The sequence below is a fragment of the Salvelinus sp. IW2-2015 genome, linkage group LG2, assembly GCF_002910315.2.
Source record: "Salvelinus sp. IW2-2015 linkage group LG2, ASM291031v2, whole genome shotgun sequence".
Classification (NCBI taxonomy): Eukaryota; Metazoa; Chordata; class Actinopteri; order Salmoniformes; family Salmonidae; genus Salvelinus; species Salvelinus sp. IW2-2015.
This window is the reverse complement of record NC_036839.1, coordinates 26,661,942-26,684,997: the sequence shown is the minus strand read 5'-3', so window position 1 is coordinate 26,684,997 and position 23,056 is coordinate 26,661,942. Positions and strand designations below refer to the sequence as shown.

The window sequence follows — 23,056 nt, the reverse complement described above, 5'->3', positions numbered from 1 at the left end:
GTCAGAAATATTGTTAAATAAGTCAGTAATATTGTAAAATAAGTCAGTAATATTGTAAAATCAGTCATATCTATCAGTAATATGAACCACTTCACTGTCTTTTGAACAGGTTTGTCCTCTCTGGGCGACAAACTGAAGCATGAAAGCATCTTCTGCTACAGCTCCCTCTCTCTCRCTCTTTCCCTCCCTCTCTCTCGCTCTTTCCCTCCCTCTTTGCTGTCGTTCTAGGTTAGCATAAAAACACCAAACAGTCAGTAGAAGCTGATCAGGAGAGGAGACATGGTAATGGGGTAAGATGGGGAGCTGGAGACAAAGACATGTCTATCTGTAACATATATGTATACCTGAGCCCACACAGAGTTGTATCTGATGTCATAACCAGGCTTTAGTGTCCAAGGTCTTACTATCTACATTCTAATTCCCCTTGACCTTCAGTACAACTATCACACTATTTCTCTCCACATCATAATGTTTCGCTACTGAAGGTTAAAATGTCGAAACGAAACGACTTTACAACTTTCTGTGTTATGGGTTTGGCTATGAGAGCTAGAGAGGCTTACACGTGGATTGATAGGGAGTCGATTTCAAATTCCTTTGTTGTTTTGAAGAGCCAATAAAAACAGAAAAAAAAACCTGGAGTTGCCCCAAGAATAGAGGAGATTATAGTCTAAGGATGGATTACAAGTTTCAGAACCCCCTTGATCTTTAGTAGGATGTGTATGTCTGGCAGTGTTTGTGTGTGTGTTTGTTTGTGTTGTTTTTTTTGTTTTGTTTGTGGGTTTGTGTGGTGTGGTGTTATGGTGGTTTGGGTTCTGGTGCTGCGTGTGTGTGTGTGTGTGTGTGTGTGTGTGTGTGTGTGTGTGTGTGTGTGTGTGTGTGTGTGTGTGTGCGTGCGTGTGTGCGTGCGTGTGTAAATCAGATTATCAAAAGTATTGAGTGAGACCAATGAAGAGAATGCAATATAAATGGATGATGCTGACATATCATCAATGCTGTGAGCTGGTGTTTGAAGGTTGGCAGATCTAGAGGTTGTTCTAGGACAGCTAGTCATTAATAACAAATAAAAACATACAATAAATAAAGAATAAACCAAAAGCAACAGATATATCACCAACATAAACCAATGACAAAACCACTCCATAAAACATGAGGGAACTATAGAGCAAGGGTTACAAACAGACTCATGGGACAATGAAAGAAAATCAGGTCAGAAGAGCAATAACATAAGGGGACTTAAACGCCCCCACTGCTACCCCCCACCCCGACTCCCTTCGTCAGATTAGGCCGATGGCATGTTTGTGCCATAAAAAAAAATTATAATAATAATTCTGTTCACTTGTCTTCTCTTTGATTACAGAAAGGCATTAGTGACAGATTATGCATTTCTTGGAACTGTTGTTTTACGGATTGAGGTTACYWTATGTATCCCAAATGGCACCCTATCCCCTTTATAGTGTACTACTTCCCATAGAGCTCTRGTCAAAAGTAGTGCACTACACTGTATAGGAAAAAGGTTCCATTTGGGACGTATAATAAGTGATTGCTTTTCTGGCTGTTGCCACTTCTTGTGTAGCCTCTTCTTGGTTAATATGGTACATCTGTGATGTCATTTCATTAGGGTCACAGTTGAGCAAGGTATATTTTGTAGGCTCTTAGAGGTGACATGTTGAGATATTATGATCTTAATTCTGTTTATGGCAGCCTTGTCCTATATGCGTCTGTCACCATGTGTTTATAACATAGTTTGTCTCTCTCCATTGTCGTGAAAGCTATAAAGGTAAATTGGTGAAATCATTTATTTGTGTATGAGAATGTGGCTGAATGGATAGACCTTTCCTCTTTTGTTGGTGAGTTACTCACATTTAACAATGATATTGGTGGTCATAGTCTGTCTCTTCTTATTCTTGTAAAAGAAAATCCAGGCTACATATAAAAGTGTTAAGAAAATGAGTCTAAGTTTTCCATTGGTGAACTACTCACATGTAACACTGCTATTGGTGGGCACAACCAGAGGGCTGACGCGGGCGTTCTTGACGATGTCTTGCCAGTGGATGGTGTCTGCGTGGCACAGGAACTTATTCTGGTCGACATACACACCGCCCTGTAGGATCTCTGTAGGATAGGAGAAAACACAAAGAAAGACATCAGGACAAAGTACTGACACACACACACGCGCACACACAGGTGTACACAGTCAGATATGCGACCTGTTTCAGAACGCTGGGTGTATAACGGACGTCACTACTTTACAGGAGAGGCATTTCATCTAAATKAATTTGTTGTTGTTGCAGTAATGCCCTTTTGAAAATGTGAGAGTAATAACAAACTGTTTTGTCATCTGTAAATATAAATAAAATGTGAAATCACAAAGCTGTTTAGACACAAAGAAAGTACAGAATCTTGCCTAGAGGAACAGCTAAAGGAGTCCTAAGCCCTGAGTACAACACCGCTCTATCAGCCAGACAGACATGATAGATGTGGCTTTCGGCCAGACAGACCTTGTCTTATTGGTGGTATTATTAACCGTCATCTAGTTTCGTTGTTGTTTTTCCTCTCTCCTCCTGCTTAGATTGGAGACTCATACCAGCAGACACACACAAACATGCACGAACACACATATATGTACACACGCACATATGCACACACACACACACACACCACACTCACACAACACACACACACACACACACACACACACACACACACACACACACACACACACATACACAGGAAATAATTACGTTACGCCCCCCACGATACCAAATCCATCCAGCCTGATTTAATCTCAGCCAGTGAGCGAAAACAACACTAACACGTTTATAATTTCATATTTCATCATGGGAGGGAGGGAGAGGATGAGATGTCCAAAATGGCACCCTATTCCCTATATAGTGCACTACTTTTGACCAGGGCCCTGGGCACTATATAGGGACACGTACAATTTGCGATGCAGCCCAGTCTTCTAATATGGATCATATTGTCAACCTCAGATCAGAGAGTTTACTGGGGCTGGGGAGATCCGCCAACCCCCTCTCTTCACCTCACTAACCTCCATCCCTCAGTGCACTATGGTGCACGGAGGGCAGCCCTGATTTTCTATCTCGGAATTCTCAGAGATAATTATATATTTTTTTTACCATTATTTAACTAGGCAGAGTCAGTTAAGAAAAAATTCTTATTACAATGACGGCCTACCTCGGCCAAACCCTAACCCTATGGGACTCCCAATAACGACCGGTATTAATACAGGCCTGGAATCGAACCAGGATCTGTAATGACGCCTATCCTCAGAGAGAGATAGTCCTTTTCAGACCTTATCCAGGACTATTCTCAGTGAGAGTCCTTGTCAGACCTAATCTAGACTATCCTCAGAGAGAGTCCTTTGTCAGACCTAACCCAGACTCCACGCCGCAATTTTAAAACACAAAAAAACTTGTTAGAAGATTTGCATTATTTACAGAGCTGGCTTTGTCTCTCTCAACAAATGTGTGTGTGGCTCTCTATATTTTCCAAAAGCAGATTAGCAGCGTACGGCTGAAACAGATTAGACATATTCATAACCATTATGGGGTAGGCTGGCTGGCGGATGCGCTGTAAGAGTGTGTGTGTGACCTAGCCGTCCCGTAGCAGCCTGATTAAAGCGTACTCCACAGATGATTGGAGGTGGTGTTAATATGTTTTCTGCTTCTCTCTACGGGAGGGAAGGAACCTGGCACTCATCACGGAAATTAATTCTCAGCCACGCTATGGGAGGGATGGGAGGAGGGACGATCCGCTAGGGTTTGTGTGTGTTAAGGTTGGTGTGTGTGTGTGTGTGTGTACGATTCCGCTAGGGCATGTTGCTCCCTCACAGCATAGAGGGAGCAGGGAGCTGCCGCTCCAGGCAAGGAGGACAAACAAAGACCACCAAACACAAAACCTCAGCATGCCTCCCTGACCCCCAATGGGTTTTTATGGACCGGAGAGGTGATGTGGTGTGTGCGTGCATATGCGCGTTAGCTCGTTGTTGACCCTCTCTGCGTGCGCCAACTGTGCTCACTGACTCACTCATTTTTAAACATGCGGTACACATGGGGCCTATGAGTGAAGTACGACAGATAGGAGGAAGTGGCTGAAAACAAAAAGAACCAGTGAGGTAAAAGCTTGGTTAGAACACCACCAGTATCGAATTGTTGTCACAACATTAACACCCTCAGAAAACGTATTATTGTGAGACCATTAAAAAAAAAGATTAAACAAAGTCAATTTCCACAGCTGAATTTGTTACACGGAGTGGAACAGAGGAACCCAAGCGCAGACTCAGACGAGGAGACTGGGATGAAGTAACCAAGGTCTTTATTGAAACAAAGGGGGAAGATGGAGTGCWGGCCAGGGGAAGCTCGGGTGGGTTTCAGGAAACCAGGTGCGGAGGCTGAGTCTGGAGCGAGAGGGGTGGGGACAGCGTAAGCAGGACCGGAGCGGAATCCAAGGGAGTAGTAGAGTGGGGAATCCAGGACAGAGTAGCAGGATGAYGAGACGTGAAACTGGAGACAGGGACCAGAGTCAGAGCRGGCAGAACTGTAGCGGAGAGGAAAACAACGTCAGGCAAGAAAACAGCCACAACAGGATAACAGGATCTAACAGCAACAAACGRCTAGAAGCGTAGACTGACTGAGCAGAGATTACAATCTGGCAGTGTGGAATTGGCAGGGCTGAGTATTTGTAGAGGTCTTGATTACGGAACAGGTTGCAGCTGGTGGGGATCTGCTCTGAGTCTAGCACACCTGTCTCCGTCCACACAATCACTCACACAGAGAGAGAGAGTACTGGTGGAGTGGCGGCAGGTCAAGGAGGCACAGGATGAGCAGTAGAGGGCGTTGCAGGAGCAGATGTGACAGTACCCCCCCCCCCCCCCCTCTACCAGGCTTATCTGGGTGTGAGATATAGAAATCCTGTAAGAGGGAGGGGTCCAGAATGTGACAGCGGGGCACGCAGCAGCACTCCTCAGGCCCGTATCCCTCCCAGTTCACCAGGTACTGCCAGCCACGACCCCAACGGCGCACGTCCAGAAGCCGCTGGACGGTATAGGCAGGATGGTTATCGATGAGCCGAGGGGGTGGAGGGGCTGCTGCAGGAGGAGACATGTTTAATCAGGGACAAATGGAAGGTAGGATGGATCCTGAGAGAGGCTGGGAGTTTTAGGCACACCGCAGAGAGGTTAATGACACGGTCAATTTCAAAGGGTACAATGAATCGGGGGGAAAGTTTCTTCGATGCCACCTTCGATGGCAGGTCCTTCGATGAGAGCCATACCTTTTGACCTGGAGTGTAGACTGGAGCTGAGGCCCGGCGACGGTTGGCTTGGGACTGGGTCCTGTCGGAGGCACGAAAAAGGGCGTCTCGGGCCTTCCTCCAGGTAGGGTGAAAATGCATAGATGGTCCTGGACAGAGGGAACCGCAACCTCTTGGGTGGGGAACAAGGGGGGTTGGTAACCCAGAGCCCACTCGAAAGGTTGACATACCTGACGAGGCATTGGTGAGGGTGTTGTGGGCATATTCAACCCAGGGTAGCTGAGTGCTCCAGGAGGAAGGGTTAGCAGAAGTCACGCAGCGTAGGGCAATCTCCATCTCTTTGTTGGCCCGTTCGGTCTGGCCGTTGGTCTGGGGGTGATATCCAGAAGAAAGACTGACATTGATACCAAGAGCTGAAGAGAAGGATTTCCATCCCTGGGAGGTAAACTGGGGTCCTCTGTAGGAAACGACGCCAGTGGGGATGCCATGCAGACGAAAGACATGGTATACTAACAGGTCCGCAGTCTCCCTGGAGGACGGGAGCTTGGAGAGGGGAATGACGTGAGCCATTTTGGAAAACTTGTGAATAATGGTGAGGATGACAGAGTTACCGTTAAATGGGGGAAGGCCAGTGAYGAAGTCCGGAGCTATGTGTGACCAGGGGCGACTGGGTATGGGAAGAGGGCGAAGCAGAACGGAAGTGGGTTTAGTGGAGGTTTTGTTCWRGGAAMAAACCGAACAGGCTGAGATAAACTCTGCAGGAAGGCAAGGGTCCGGTTCATACYAGGGAGACAGGTGAGGTGGGTAGAATGGCCCCATTGAAGAACATCAGAGCAAACACAATCTGGAACAAACAGAGCATTACTAGGACCGTTACCTGGGTCAGGCTGGTTCTGCTAAGTCTGGCGGATACGGGACTCGATCTCCCAGGTGACGGCGGCAACAATGCAGGTGAATGGCACAATGGYTTCTGGCTTAGTACCTGTGTTGTTGGTGGTGAACTGGCAAGAGAGGGCATCAGACTTGGTGTTCTTCAAACCGGGGTGATAAGTGAATGTGAAATTGAATCACCGAAGAACAAGGCCCACCTGGCTTGCCGGAGTTCAGAAGTTTGGCGGTTTGGATGTAGGACAGGTTTTTATGGTCAGTCCACACGATGAAGGGGATTACAGAGCCCTCCAGCCAATGATGCCATTTCTCCAGAGCGAGCTTAACTGCCAGTAGTTCCCGGTGTCCGATGTCAAAATTCTTATCTGCAGGTGAGAGCTTACGGGAAAAGAATGCGCATGGGTGGACCTTCTGATCAGAGGGGGAACGTGAGGACAGCACCGGCGTCCACCTCCACAATGAACTGGAGTTCTGGGTTGGGCTCAGTAAGTACCAGAGTGGAGGTRAAGCGATGCTTGAGTTTCAGGAATGCTGCCTCAGGAGTCCAGTGGAGCGGAGTGTAGGTGGAGATGAGAGTGGTGAGAGGTGCTGCCAGACGGCTGTAGTTGCTTCAGGTTGGAGGGCGCAGGCCATTCTGTGACTGCCATGACCTTGGTGGGGTCCATACGTAACTGTCCCTTTGTAATAATATAACCCAGGAAAGACACCGTGGCAGCATGGAACTCACATTTTACAGCTTTAAAAAAAAGCTTCTTCTCCAACAGCCATTGAAGAACTTGGCGAACATGTTGCTGGTGAGCCTCAGGGTCTATGGGAAAAACATCAGGATGTCATCTAAATAGACAAAACGAAGCGTCCAATCAAATCTCTCAGCACATCACTGACTAGGTTCTGGAAAATAGCAGGGGCGTTAGTAAGACCAAAAGGCATGACCAAATACTCAAAGTGACCAAGTGGTGTGTTGAACGCGGTCTTCCACTCTTCCCCCTCTCTTATGCGGACAAGGTGGTAGGCATTCCGGAAGTCAAGTTTGGTAAACACCGTGGCACCATGGAGGGGKGAAAAAGCAGAGCTGATGAGTGGCAAGGGGTACTTGTTCTTAACAGTGATATTATTCAGCCCACGGAAGTCTATGCACAGCCTCAGTGACCCATCCTTCTTCTTCACAAAGAAAAACCAAGCACCTTATCAAGATGGCTTGATAAGTCCTGCAGCCAGAGAATCCTGGATGTACCTCTCCATTGCCTCTTGCTCAGGACGAGAGAGAGGTTAAACAAYCGGCTACTGGGGAGAGGAGCTCCAGGCTGGAGGTCAACGGCGCAGTTGTACGGCCGATGAGGCGGCAGCGACAGGGTGTGGTGCTTGCTGATGTCATGACGTTGCCCTCTTTGGGTACAGTGAGCACCATCCCCCTCTCTCTGTCTCCTACACTCAGGCTGCTGCGACCTCAGGTTGTAAATTCCTGGAGGAGATTATCTCCTCATGGCCACAGTATAGAGAGAGAGTGAGTTTTCATAGAGAGAACAAAGGAATTTCTTCCACCTCACAGAACTGGAGAACCGAACAACATTTATGTTCTGGAGAAGGTATAAATGATTGGTGAAGAATCCAGCTACGAACTGGTCCGTTTGGTACAATTTTGTGAAACTCATGGGAGACAATACGGCYACATTACCATAACACTGTTTATACAATAGCCTCAGTTATGAGGCTTACATCTAATTGTTGTATAAGATGAATGAGTGAGGATGATACTGTTTATGAAATTGTGTAATGTGATTTTGGACTGTTTAATGAAGGAAACTCCAATTCCCTAAAACGTTTCACTAAGTCATTGGCACGCCSCCAGGGGCACAGACAGGACCTGGCGTCATGAGACAGCCTTTTTCTATGTCCCGAATAAAACCCCCACCTGGGTTTTCTATCACCAGACCGAGCTTACCTCAATTACGASATGGCTAAAGGTTGCAGACCAGCTTACCACGAGAGGGCCAAGGTTTGAGTAGAGACCATATACCTGAGTATAAGCTAAGGTTTGAGTAGATGGCTGAATCTTTTAATCATACCACGTGGTTAAACTTTTAGACTATCGATACCGACAGAATAAGAACAAGTCTTTGATATTAATTACTAGTCTGCAGCTAGGAATTCGGTATCATTGAACGCGAAGACCGACAACCGCCGAAACATCTATTCTATAATAACATGAATGTCACTCTGAACTATCCATTCTAACCATGACAGAGAGAGAGAGGGCGGACAGACTCTCCAACTGAAATCCCGACGACACACTGAGCGTAAATATATACAGTGGGGARAAGAAGTATTTGATACACTGACGATTTTGCAGGTTTTCCTACTTACAAAGCATGTAGAGGTCTGTAATTTTTATCATAGGTACACTTCAACTGTGAGAGACGGAATCTAAAACAGAAATCCAGAAAATCACATTGTATGATTTTTAAGTATTTAATTTGCATTTAGTAGTAACTTAGAGTAACTTAAGAGGTAAACACACACAAAAAAAAAACACACACACACACACACACACACACACACACACACACACAACACAACACACACACACACACACCACACACACACACACACCACACACACACACACACACACACACACACACACACCACACACACACACACACACACATCACACCACAAACTGAGCAGTGTGATATAAGATACAGGTAGAAATTGATTATAGCTTCAACACGGCAGCACACACAATAACCCTTGATGAGAAATTGCTTCCTTGAACAGCCTGTAATAGCAGCTAGCGTATGAGCATTGATTTATGATTGTGTTCATTGACTAAAGAGGTATGGAGGATGCAGAGTAAGTCTTAGGCCCAAATGTCACCCTACTGGATATAGTCCACTTCTTTTGACCAGGGCTCATAGGGATGTTGTCAAAAAGAATGCACTTGATAGGGAATAGAGCTCCATTTGTGAGGCAGATTGGGATTCATGACAGTGTGTCGTTATTCACCATTTATCCTCCAAACAGGCACTCAACTATAATATTAACAAGCATACAGTTAACACCCACGGGAAGAGGGACCGAAACCACAGAGTTGACCAAGTAATCCTTCATGGAGAGAATTAATAAACCAAACATGCACACACACATACACATACACAGTCTTGTACAGTTAACCTTGTTGGCGTTAGGGTTAGGGTTCGGGTTCAGTTAGGGTTCAGTCCCATTCAAAATTMTATTTTCCCTAACCCTAAACCTAACCCTAACCCTAACCCGTACTCTTACCCTAACCCTAACCTTAATCCTAACCCTAAACCTAACCCTAGCTCCTAACCCTAAAACTGACCCTAGCTCCTAACCCTAACCCTTAACGTAATTCTAACCCAAACCCTAATTCTAACCTTAACCCTAAACCCCCTAGAAATAGCATTTGACCTCATGGAGACTAACAAAATGTTGCCAGTTGGTCAAATGTTTGTTTGTTTACTATTMTTGACTTCTGGTCCCCACAAGAATAGTTAAACATGTCCACACACACACACGCACACACTAGAAAGACAAGACATACTAACAAATGTACTGTAAGATAAAACAGCACTAACCCTCCTACACTGTATGCTGTGTGCTTGAGTAGCTGCCGCTGTCTGCTACTTGCAGGTCTGGTGTTGATGGAAGTTGATGTGTGTGTGTGTGTGTGTGGCTGGCAGCAGGTAGTGTATGCCTCTGTTGATTGTTTAGTGGGTTGAAAGCGGTCTCTTAATTAGCCTATTCACTGAGCCTGGGTTCCCAGCTATCCCTGGTCCCATGAGCCACACACACACACACACACACACACACACACACACACACACACACACACACACACACACACACACACACACACACACAACACACCACAACACACACACACACACACACACACAACACACACACAACACACGACCCCACACACACCACACCATCACACAACACCCCAGCTCCCAACAACCTAAATCCCAGCCCCCACCATCCTCCCTTAACATTGGCCGCCCTTCGCCTATACGGCAGTCAGAAGTCTATCAGTCCGCGATTCCACTCGTTAGCCACGGAAACCCACTTTATCAGACAGATAAAACATAGCATCCTTCAATATCATAATAGCATGTAATGGTGTTAGACTGGGTGATCGAGGTCACCACGGTTTTGAAGAACCTCCTCTCTGATGTTAAAATCACATGTAACATTACGGAGCCACTGTCGTATCATCAGAGCGAATAGGAAGCTAGATATCACAAATCCGGCCTCACCTAAGTAGTCGACCGCCCTCTATAACTATCTGATGACCTGTGCCTTCTGATAATAACATACTCCGCCCTCATCAATACCGCCCCAACAATCGTGGCTATACATCCTAGTCTACACTCTAGATTTTGACTGCATAACCTATCTCGGCGTCACTGCCCGTCACTTAAAGCCAAGATGCCAGTGCTCTCTTATCTATAGAGCACGATCTGATATCTAGCGGTCACAGTCCTCTAGTTGATATGTAAACCATGTTGCTGTAGAGTCACGCGCCAGCCACTCCGGTTCGCTTAACACTCTTGGTCTCCCCTAGGCAAGATCGATCCGAATTCCGCCGCACAAAACTACTTCATCTGGTCGTCACCAACACGTCGCCTTGTCGCGTCTCCGCGTTAAAAACTGCCGGTGAGGCTCCACCTGGAAACCTATATTCGTCACCTTCCGGTCATGACAGATAAGGCTCCGTCCGACCAGACTCTGGTCTTAACCTCTGTGCACGATCACGTACTGAACCGCCACTCTCTTTGTTAGGCTTACGGGGCAAGCATTAACTCGCCCGCCCCAAACCCGCTATCCGCGAGAGTGTACCCCTTTCCCCTACCCTCATGAGACGAACACAGTCCAGCGACGATTGCCTTTACCTAGACACCTAGCATGTCAGCTCTGGTTCTCCTCCTGCTCTTCTTTTGACGGTGAGGCTTCTATCATGTCTGCTTGCGGCCACACGTTCAATATACGGTGACCCGGCCGCACGCTCGCATGGGCAATCCGGTGATCATCCGGGACAGACTATCAGGTAGACGCCCTACAGAACACCCCCACCTGTAGGCCGCAGCAGACAGATGACTGCGAGACACCACTACTGATCACCGGACGGCTACCGTGCAGTCGAAGGATCTCGATGGCGGTACAGCACTAGCGGTGCGCCGCCACACCCAGCGTCCACCAAGACGGACAACGAACCGAACAATTCCTCTACTACCTAGCAGACGCGACGAGAGTCATGATGAAGCAGGAGACACAGAGAACGCCGTGAGAAGAAAGCTAGAGAGTGACCAGCCAGCTGACGCAGCTGACCGGTCTCCGCCTGACGCGCCCGAGGAGAGCGACCTATGAGGACTGGGAGTGAGCACAGACAGTGAGAACACCCCAAGCTCCGAACGGAGCGATCCAACGAGAAAGAGAGAGGTCATCGTGAGTGAGAGAAGAGCACGGGCACTCTCGACTTCACGACAGGCCCGCCGAGACGAGACGAGAGAGAGAGAGAGAGATAGACAGAGACAGAGATACAGTGAGAGAGGGAAGGGGGGGCAGTCCTGTCTCTTCTGTACAAACGGGTAATTCCCCTCTCATCTATCATCCTCACCGTACCACACACGCACGCACGCACGCACGCACGCACGCACGCACGCACGCACGCAACGCACCGCCACGCACGCCGCACACACACACACACACACACACACACACACACACGTACACATAGAGAGAGAGAAAACAGTCCTTCTCATCCCAGCCTGGCCTTCTGGGCCCTGTTTCGTTACCAAGGATACCACATCTCTGTGACAAATCGGAGCTGAGTAAACTTCAACAAACAATGAGATAAACAAAACCACAGAGCGTTTTCCCTTGAGGAACCACAGAACTGTGCCAAGAACACTAATACAACCACCGATGTGACCACTAGATGTGACCTCATTCTAATACAACCACAACAACTATGTGACCACATTCTAATTCTATATTCCAAGTTAGTCAGTGTTAAATCTAAGTACTGTGGCTGTGTCTGGCAGCTGCAGTGAGTCCAGCCTGTACTGCTTTACTGGATCTATGAGCACAGAGCACAGTTGACCCTGCACTCATACCACCTACAGGCCAGACCGGGGGGGCTCTCTCTGGCACACAGCTGAGAAAGTTTTCAAAGGAAAACAATGTTTATGTTCTTAAGGATAAACACTACAGTACATGAACCTGCTGTTAGCAAACGTATACAAATATCCATATGAATTATACATTCTAAAACACATTTATGTATCAAGACACAATTATATTTCTATTCAAAGCAACCCCGCTTCGCCTTAGAGAAACTAATGATGCCAAAATATAAAGGAGGCATGACACTTCCGGATATTAAAACATATTACATTTCATATGTAACAAGACAAACTATATACTGCGTCTACCCACCAAAAGAACCCCCCTCTTGGTTAGAATTGAAGAAGAAATGTCCCAACATATGCCACTTAGATCGATAACATATGGAATACTACCTGAATATCTGAAAGATCAACTAAATCAGCTTCTTGGAATGTTCTTAAAATTGTTGTCTCCTTATGCACCTCCTTTCAAACAAATACCTGGAGCAACCMACACATATGAATTAATCACAGACCGGTATTGTGGAGAGACTGGCTACAGATGGGAGTTTGGACCATGTCTGATTTGTATAAAGATGGTACAATTATGGGTCTGAATGAACTAAAGGATAAGACCGGCTTTACCAACCATTTTAGAATAATTCAGATTGTACAGGCAGTCAAGTCGGCAGATAGATCAATTACATTTAAACATGATTTGAACAAATTGGAAAGTTTCATAAAGGATGTCCATTACAAAAACCACCTGGCATCTAGGGTGTATAAATTCTTAAACGAAAAAAGAAGGGGACTAGACCTTCCCTTAATAGAGAAATGGGGTAACGATTTGAAGATGAATATACCAGAAATTKAATGGAAAAATTGCTTTAAAACGTGCAGAGAGTCTAAAACACAAATGGTTGAGTTTAATATAATGAATAGAACTTACTGAACTCCCTCTAAAATGTACAAAGCAAAAGTGACAACGGATAGCAAATGTTGGAGATATAAATCAGATGATGCTGGGCTTGTTCATWTGTTGGTCAAGTTTCCTAAGTTGGAAGCATATTGGAAAATAATATTCTCTCTATTTTAAGGAGCAATAGAAAATGGACTACATACAAATACAGCCGTTATCTTGCTGGGAATTAACCTCCCAGAAAATACACCAAATGCTTCTATGCTCAGGTCACTAACTCTCATTGCTAACTCTCATTTTAAGGCATTGGAAAGAGGAGCAGTCACCCTCATTTGCAGAATGGCTCAAGCTGTCAATGAACACTGTCACATTTGAAAAATATGAATATGAAGGAATATGAAGGAATATGAAGGAAATAATGGGCCGTTTAAAGTTGTCTTGGAGTGAACGAAAACGGGAGAAATTGTTATTTATTATGTGTAATTAATCCTAAACATGGGTATTGATACAAAATGATTGATATCAATATACCAATCAATAATATGTACATTTATACAAATAATGTACATAATGAGAAATTGCTAGCCCTCCCATATATGCAATGTTTGTATTTATATTTTTTGTTAGGATGAAATTGTGATATGCAAAGAGAAGGAAAGTATAGAAAGGTCACTGAGTCAAAATAGGAGGAGAGAGAACAATGTTGACATGTGGGGTTTTGTTTGTTGTTGTTTGTTTGGTGTGATATGTTGTATGTGTTGTAAAGAAATTATTAATAATAAAAAATAAAATAAAAATGTTAATTATCTACGTATCCAGACACAATGATTTATAGCGGAGTAACAGAATGTTTTATATCTGGGTAATAAACACTCTAATCACCTACAGAAAGAGACAGATGAGACAGAGCTCTTGGCAACTAGGTAGTTMATTTAGCCCCATATCACCCCATTTATACCACAGCTTAATACAAGGTCAGGGGGAAGAGGACCTCACGTAAATCTCCTATAAGAATTGGGGGGGCTATTTTAATGCTATTTTAATGTGGTTAACACTGGGACACAGTGAAATACATCCAGGGAGCCATTCACACGAAATTGCGCTTTTATGTAATTAACTAGTGACCTGAAAAGAACAACTGCATTAACTCCTACTACATAAAACACTTTATGAGAGGTTCGCTGAAGAGAGGGGCAGGAGGGGGAGAGATGTTGAGAGAGGGAGGAGAGGAGAGGAGGGAGAGAGGTGTTTTTCTGCATGTGCAGTGATGCGTTAATGCACTTTGGGGTTGTTGTGAGTGGATGGGAAAGGACGTGGAAACAGGACTTTTTAACCCCACCACTCCAGTGACATTCACGCCTGAACGACCACGCCAGGAAGAATGTCACGTGATAATCATGTGATCATCATAATACAATTATATTTCATTTTATTATGGGGAGGGATGGTGGACTAGAATCTAGAGACTTTAAAAAACCTGTTGGTGTCTCAAAGGGCACCTTATTCTCTATATAGTGCATTATTTTGGAMCAGGGCCCATCCTGAGCCCTATAGGGCTCTGGTCTAAAGAAGTGCACTATATAGGGAATAAGGTGCCCTTTGAGACGCAGCCTCTCCTAAATGCTAACAGATAAGGCATCTATTTTGTCTTCTTTCTTTCCATCTAAACGGCTCAAGGTCGGTTCCCTGGTTCACAATGAGTCATTTTTGTCCTGGAGAGGAGGACAGTCAGGGTGGAAAACAAGAGCTCGACCCCATAACAGCACTTGAAAACAAATTACATTCGCAATAAATAAAAGACTGCAGCCGCATAGAAATACATCTCCTTTAGATCCGCCTTCAAGGTTGATGTTGATAAAAAACAAATGAAAAATGAAAAAGGATGAAAAATGAGAAAGGAAGCAAAAAGTGTGCTTGTCTTCACTTCAGAGCGGAGTGCATGGGCCATTTGTGCTGGCATCCGTTGAAGGAAAATGTCAATATAAAATGGGGGAAAAAGACAAAAGAAGTCCAACTATCCATACCTAAATGCTCTTCTTTCAATATATATGTTTAATCCATTACATCAATAAATCTATATATCCAACAGATTTAGAGTAATTACACATCTTTCAAAAGGGACCACAATATTCTTAGCATGAAAGATGTTGTCTTGGTAGTGAAGGAAGAATGGTGGTAAAGTGGTGGAAAAGAGGTACAGATGTAGGATCTTAATTTGAGACAGTTTGATAGAGCAGGAAAATAATCCTGCAGCAACAGGAAATGTGAATTATTATGTGGATTATAATTAAATTTACATTTTTGTAGAGGTTGATGCAATTTCAAAATGGAAATTGCAAACTTTAGAAGCCTTTTTTAACTCAAAAACACTACAWGTTTGCAGGAAAACTATCAGAAACAAAAGAGTGATCAAATTAAGATCCTACATCTGTAGTATAGGGGTGGTAAAACTAGGCCTGGTTTGGTTAAAAAAAATGTTTGTTTCTGTGTTTCTGTGTTTGTGTGTGTCTTTTCCTCATGACCTGACTGTCCTTGGCATCTGCAGCAGCCAGCCAGCAATATTGTTATGTGTAACAAAGGCACACACATACTGTACACATACACACACAGTGTAGGCCATTGGAACTGCAGACGGCATGGAACTGCCACCGCCCGCCACCACGCCCAACTCCGACTCTCCACTCCTCCATGGCGGGTAGTAATTGCGTTTAAAGCTTGCTGATTAAATTTTGCCCATCCCTCACGCTATTGTTTCCAGAAATCTTTATGAAAAATGGCAGAGATKAAAGGATTATGGAATTATTCTGAGAAGGGAGCAATTGTTTAAGTTAAAAGGAGAGAGCAAGGGAGGGAGGAAAAAGCCAAAAGGGAAGAGGAAGGGAAAGGGGGTTATGTACAGCATATTTTCTAACTTTAGCCACGACAAAGCCCTGATCACCTTTACCTTGTGGCTAAGATAGAGGAGGAAGCAGTGAGTCAGAGAAATGGAAACACACAATGTGTAAGACGTGGTAGAAGTGCGTAAGAAGAATATATTGAATATATTGATWAACATTATATAGCTCGAGGTAGATGGAAAGGTAGTGTAACCAAGCACACACTTTGTTCCCAGGTGAATGTGAGCAGTACTTGTGCTTGTACATAACTATTCATATTAGAGGATAACATTACATATTCATACAAGACGATCATAGCTGCAAGTGGAAAAAACAAGGGAGGAATTAAAGATAGAAGACAGAGAGAAAAAGGGAAGCGAAAGAGAGTAAAGAGAGAGAGAGCGAAAGAGTAGAGGGACAGAAAACAGAATGGGAGAGAGAAACAAAGAGAGCATGTATGGGGGATTGCTGAGGGCCACTTTGCTTATCAATGTTGATGTCTGATCAGCTCCCTGTAGCGTTGGAATGAGGCGCTCTCTCTCTTTCAAACGGACACAGAGAAATAAACCCGAGCTAAATGAGAGCACGATGCACCTGCATACAAATGACCCTGGCTCATCCTCAACACAGACCTGACTGGGTAAACAAAGCTACAGAGCTGGATGGCGGCAGTCTGTGTGTGTGTTTGTGTTTGTGTGTGTGTTTGTGTGTGGCGAGGCCGTGCTCTGTATATGGCCGTSCTCTGTATATTTAGCTCATGAATGTGTAAGTGCCAACAACAGGTCACACACAGCCACTTTCTTTCTGTTCAGAGCTGCTGCTGCTGCTTTCCCAATCAGACCTGGCCGTGACCCTGCATCTGACAGCCCTAATCAAATCAAATCAAGCTTTATACAGCACACCTCAGACATGGAATGCARCGCAATGTACAGTACAGGAAAAAAACAATAAAAAAAACAATGAAAAGCTTAAATAAAACTACACAACAAACACAAGATTAAAAACAAAAGAAGGACACAAACTGAACAACTAAAAAGCACGCTAAGGAAAAGCAAAGCTAAAAATATGTCTTTTAAGATCTCTTTTAAATATGTCAGTTTTGTCCCCCCTCAGGTTCTCTGGCAGGCTATTCCAGAGGCTGGGGGCATAATAACTAAAGGCTGCCTCCTTGCCTCTTGGTCCTAAACTTTGGGATAGTTTAAAGGCCAGTGCCAGAGGACCCGAGGGACATGTATTGAGGTGCACAATCGTGGATTGATTTAAAAACCAATAGAATAATCTCAACATGATTTAAAAAACTCACAGGCAGCTGGTGCAGAGACCTTAAAACCAGTGTAATGTGTGCTCTCTGTCTGGTCTTAGTCAGTATCTGTGCTGCAGCATTCAGTATGTTTTGCAGTTGACCAATGGCTTTCTTGGGTAGACCAGACAGGAGAGCATTACAGTAGTCAAGCCTGTTTGTAATAAAAGCATGGATGAGTCTCTCTGTATCAGCCTGAGAGAGAAACGTCCGCACCGTGGCAATGTTCCTCAGGTGGTAAAATGCTATTTTAGTCATATTCCTAATGTGTGACATGAAATTTAATTCAGAATCTAAAAAAACACCTAGGTTTTTTTCCTGGTGTTTTATCTTTATTGCCTGTGAATTAAAATGTTTGGCTAGATTCTTTATCAGTGCTTTGGCTCCAACAATACCTCGGACTTGATTTAGCTGGAGGAAGTTGTCAGCCATCCAAGTACTGCACCTGTACATAGCCCATCTGTAAATAGCCCATCCAACTACCCCATCCCCATACTGTATTTATTTATTTATCTTGCTCCTTTGCACCCCAGTATCTCTACTTGCATATTCATCTTCTGCACATCTACCATTCCAGTGTTTAATTGCTATATTGTAATTACTTCGCCACCATGGCCTATTTATTGCCTTACCTCCCTTATCCTACCTCATTTGCACAGACTGTATATAGACTTTTTCTACTGTATTATTGACTGTATGTTTGTTTATTCCATGTGTAACTCTTTGTTGTTGTATGTGTCGAACTACTTTGCTTTATCTTGGCCAGGTCGCAGTTGTAAATGAGAACTTGTTCTCAACTAGCCTACCTGGTGAAATAAAGGTGAAATAAAATTTAAATTTAAATCACTAATAAAGTTGAATAATGTATCTGTGGAGCTAAAATCCTCTGGTGACACAGAAATGTAAAGTTGTGTATTGTCTGCATAGCAGTGAAAATCAATGCTGTGCTTTTTGATAACGCTGCCAAGGGGTAATATAATGGCAAATCAGAGAAGCTTGTGACAGACCTTGGACAGGCTAAATACCAATCACATACAGGGCAGGTTTACACCCACCTGTGTGAACCAATGTGGAGCTACCACTGCATAGAAGAGTCATAAGCAGGATATAATGACGATGAACATGAAAATGATAAATCTCATCAAAGCTTGCTGAACAGAGGGAGCAGACACAGCTAGTGGAATCAATGGGCAAAGGAAGAGGACAAAACTACAACAAATCTCTATCGCACTTCTGCTCCAACAACAAAAGGGACCATTTGTGTGTGTGTTTGTGTGTGTTTTGTGGTGTGTTGTGTGTGTGTTGTGTGTGTGTGTGTGTGTGTGTGTGTGGTGTGTTGTGTGTTGTGTGTGTGTGTGTGTGTGTGTGTGTGTGTGTGTGTGTGTGTGTGGTGTGTGTGTGCATGCGTGGGGCGAGGCTGTGATCTGTATATTTAGTTAATGAATTGATGCGTGCTGTAACATCTAGGTGGGTGAGCTGTGTATGGGCTCCACAGGGGTCCTGCCGAACAGCACGGGCCCTTCATGTCCCATTACACACATATTCCCCTTCCTAACACTGCCTGCCTTGTGGTTGGTGTGTGTGTGTGTGTGTGTGTGTGTGTGTGGGTGTGGTGGTGTGTGTGTGTGTGTGTGTGTGTGTGTGTGTGTGTGTGTGTGTGTGTGTGTGTGTACGCATTTGTTCGTATGTGTGTGTGCACGTGTGCGCACATGCGTGTGTGTTTGTGTTTTGATAGCTCTAAAACCTGCTCTGCTTTACCCATGGTTGCCTGCGTCTGCTCAATCTGCTCCACTTCTCTAAGGCCCAGCTAGCCTAGCCCAGCCAGTGAAATATAAACCCATTAATAATGAATGAAGCTGTGATGCTGTGAGGGGGAGAAAGGGATGAGGGGGAGAGGGGGAGAAAGGGATGAGAAGCTAGCTGGCTCATAGGGTCACACTGTGCTAGTTTTTCACAAAGAGAGCAGTGTACTGGGCTGTGCTGGGCTGAGTTGGTGCTGACAATCGAAGGATAGTGGTAATAGGATAGTGGTAGTGGTATGCTGTATGTGTCAGTCGGGATAGTCAGGCTCTGGCCAGTACTTTTGTGATTGTCGTAAGTACATACAGTACACAAAAACACTCTCACACACAAACACAGTCTCACTGAAACACTGAGTACACATTATACCTTTGATACATCCCAGAGTACTTTTCCCTGGACCATGAACCCTCTGTCTCTCTCTCCTCTCTGACATCCCTCTCTTCCCTCCTCTCTCTCTCCTTTCTGACATCCCTCTCTCCCCTCTCTCTCCTGTCTTACACCCCTCTCTTTCCTTCTCTCTCACCACTCACCCAGTCGCTCTCCACTCATCCCTCTGTTCTCTCTCTTCACTCTATCTCTTCTCTTCTCTATCTCCTTTCTTAATCTCTTACCTTCCTGGCCAGGAAAACGTAATTATTCCATCCTATCCCCACTCGCCCCTTTGCTATTCCCCACTACCTCGCTCCCTCCATCTCCCTCCTGCTCCCCGGCAACACTGACATTTCAGAAATGAGAGGCCTGTGATTGGCGGGAACAGAAATAATTGGCTTAACCCTCCTGAAGTGTTTCATTAACATTTCCCTGTACTCCAAGGATAAAATGTGTTCCAATTAGGGCTAGCTAACCTCTTCGTGGGTCTGTGGAGAAAGAGGTGTGTTCGCATTAGTGGCTATTGGTGTGGGATTGGGGAGAGAGGGGTGCGTTCTCATTATGGATATATAATGCTGTGGTTCCAGTGAGAAGGAGGGAGAAGGAGGTGTTGGAGGAAGAAGAGAAGGAGGAGGAGGCTTCCCAATCCTAATCTCTGTTTTAGAAAGCAGGTATAATAGAATCAGGAGAACCCTGGTGTAAATGGATGATGACACTGGGGCTATGTTCCAATACCCACATTAGCATACCACTTCAAATGCATGCTGAATACATTGCTTCACTCTAATGGTATGTTATTGTGGACATTGCAGAACCCAACTTAGGTCTTTTGTTGTCAGGCCAGTTTTTTGTGAATGTCCGTTTTACCCATAGTCCTCCAGGCTGATAACGTGACGGACTGGCCTGGTTTAGAGCTAACTAAAACATAGCCGGAGGGAGGAGCGAGACTAGACTGTGTTATGATTATTAATTGACATWAAAATTCCTTGCGTGCTCACATTAACTGTTAATGAGGCAAAAGTCTAGCTTCATCTGGTTCATCCGATTGACTGCTAAAAATATTCCCCTTAAAAATGGAGAGATAGTAGACGGCGGGTACTAGAGGTGCACAAGGTTACTCAGCTCTCTGTCTACATTCTAGTGACCCTTTAGATGAAGATGAATGGGGTGCAGCAGGGTACAGTACTAGGGCTCATCAGTTAGTCCAGTTAGCCCATTTAGGCTGACCCCTCGGAGCAAGGCCTGTGAATTATTCAACAGTCAGACCCTGGTGTGTGAACAGCACAGCACAGCGCTTTAGTTTCCTAGCCTGTACTCTTTCATTTAATTATCTCTTTACATAGCCTATGCATGTACACACGTACGCATTAAACACACATTTGTAAACTTTGGCGCACATGCATATACACACTTACAATTATCATCAATATCTTTGAGGAAAGCTAATCCAAGGGTTTGTAAAAAGGACATACTGTAGTAATTGCAGAAAACACACATATCAATCATTGCAGAAAATAACCAGGTCTTTCTAGACTGTACTACTATGAAGCAATAGGGGGGTATGGCATCCTGTCCAGGGTGAGTACTTTCCTCAACTCATCWCCCATCCTCCTAACAGGTCCCAGATCAGTCCGAGGTAGTGATGATGGCTCCTTGTGGACATCTCTCATGATTTCATTATCAGCATATCACTACTAATAGAGACCGAAAGGAATGCTCTAGGGAATATTTCAGGGAGGTGGAGGTTTGAGACACTGATAGAATGGGATTAGAGCACAGCAAATTGGTCAACAAGAAATGTTTTTTTTTGAAACCTTAATTGCTTGCTTAGATACAGGTCATCTATTAATTCACMTATAATACATGACAAGCACAGGCAAAATATGACAGATAAACCCCCCAGAAACTCAAACAGAGGAAAACAGAGCTCATATATTTCTCCCCAAAACACATGATTCATCATGTCAAAGACTGGAATCATCTGTCAGGCTTTCCATTGCTCAGATACTGCATACTCTCCTGGAAAATTCACACATGGATTGAGCTTCTTTCATGAGAGAGGATTTTTGCATTTTTTGCATGACATAAGTATTTGATCACCTACCAACCAGTAAGAATTCCGGGCTCTCACAGACCTGTTAGTTTTTCTTTAAGAAGCCTCCTGTTCTCGCACTCATTACTGTATTAACTGCACCTGTTTGAACTCGTTACTGATAATAAGACACCTGTCCACACACTCAATCAAACAGATTCCAACCTCTCCACAATGGCAAGACCAGAAGAGCTGTGTAAGCGATCAGGGATAAAATTGTGACCTGCAAAGCTGGGATGGGTACAGGAATAGGCAAGCAGCTTGGTGAGAAGGAAACAATGTTGGGCAATTATTAGAAAATGGAAGAAGTTCAAGATGACGGTCATCACCCTCGGTCTGGGGCTCCATGCAAGATTTCACCTCGTGGGGCATCAATGATCATGAGGAAGGTGAGGGATCAGCCAGAACTACACGGGCAGGACTGGTCAATGACCTGAAGAGAGCTGGGACCACAGTCTCAAAGAAAACAATTAGTAACACACTACGCCGTCATGGATTAAAATCCTGCGCGTCACGCAAGGTCCCCCTGCTAAAGCAGTGCAATGTCCAGGCTGTCTGAAGTTTGCACAATGACCATCTGGTGATCCAGAGGAGGATGGGAGAAGGTCATGTGGTCTGATGAGACAAAAATAGAGCTTTTTGTCTAACTCCACTCGCCGTGTTTGGAGGAAGAAGAAGTATGGTACAACCCCAAGAACACCATCCCAACCGTGAAGCATGGAGGTGGAAACATCATTCTTTGGGGATGCTTTTCTGCAAAGAGGACAGGACGACTGCACCGTATTGAGGGGAGGATGGATGGGGCCATGTATCGGAGATCTTGGCCACAAACCTCCCTTCCCTCAGTAAGAGCATTGAAGATGGTCGTGGCTGGGTCTTCAGCATGACACGAAGAAACACACAGCCATGGACTAAGGAGTGGCTCCGTAAGAAGCATCTCAAGGTCGGAGTGGCCTAGCCAGTCTCCAGACCTGAACCAATAAAAATTTTTTTGGAGGGAGCTGAAAGCCGTATTGCCCAGCGACAGCCCGAAACCTGAAGGATCTGGAGAAGATCTGTAGGGAGGAGTGGGCAAAATCCCTGCTGCAGTGTGTGCAAACCTAGTCAAGAACTACAGGACGTATGATCTCTGTAATTGCAAACAAAGGTTCTGGTACCAAATATTTAAGTTTCTGCTTTTCTGATGTATCAAATACTTATGTCATGCAATAAATGCAATTATTACTTAAAATCATACAATGTGATTTTCTGGATTTTTTGTTTTAGATTCCGTTCTCATAAGTTGAAGTGTACCTATGATAAATTACAGACCTCTACATGCTTTGTAAGTAGGAAACCTGCAAAACGGCAGTGTATAAATACTTGTTCTCCCCACTGTTGTGTATGGGTAGGGGCGGTATGAAGA

The 23,056-nt window shown here is 44.6% G+C and overlaps 1 protein-coding gene across 1 annotated transcript in view; it reads right to left on the bottom strand.

Annotated features, from left to right (window-relative positions):
- Positions 1-23,056, bottom strand: part of erbb4b (erb-b2 receptor tyrosine kinase 4b) — a 627,991-nt gene that overhangs the window by 190,565 nt on the left and 414,370 nt on the right. Inside the window, 1 exon segment of the mRNA XM_070446280.1 lies at positions 1,981-2,112. Coding sequence (XP_070302381.1) covers positions 1,981-2,112 — 132 coding nt within the window.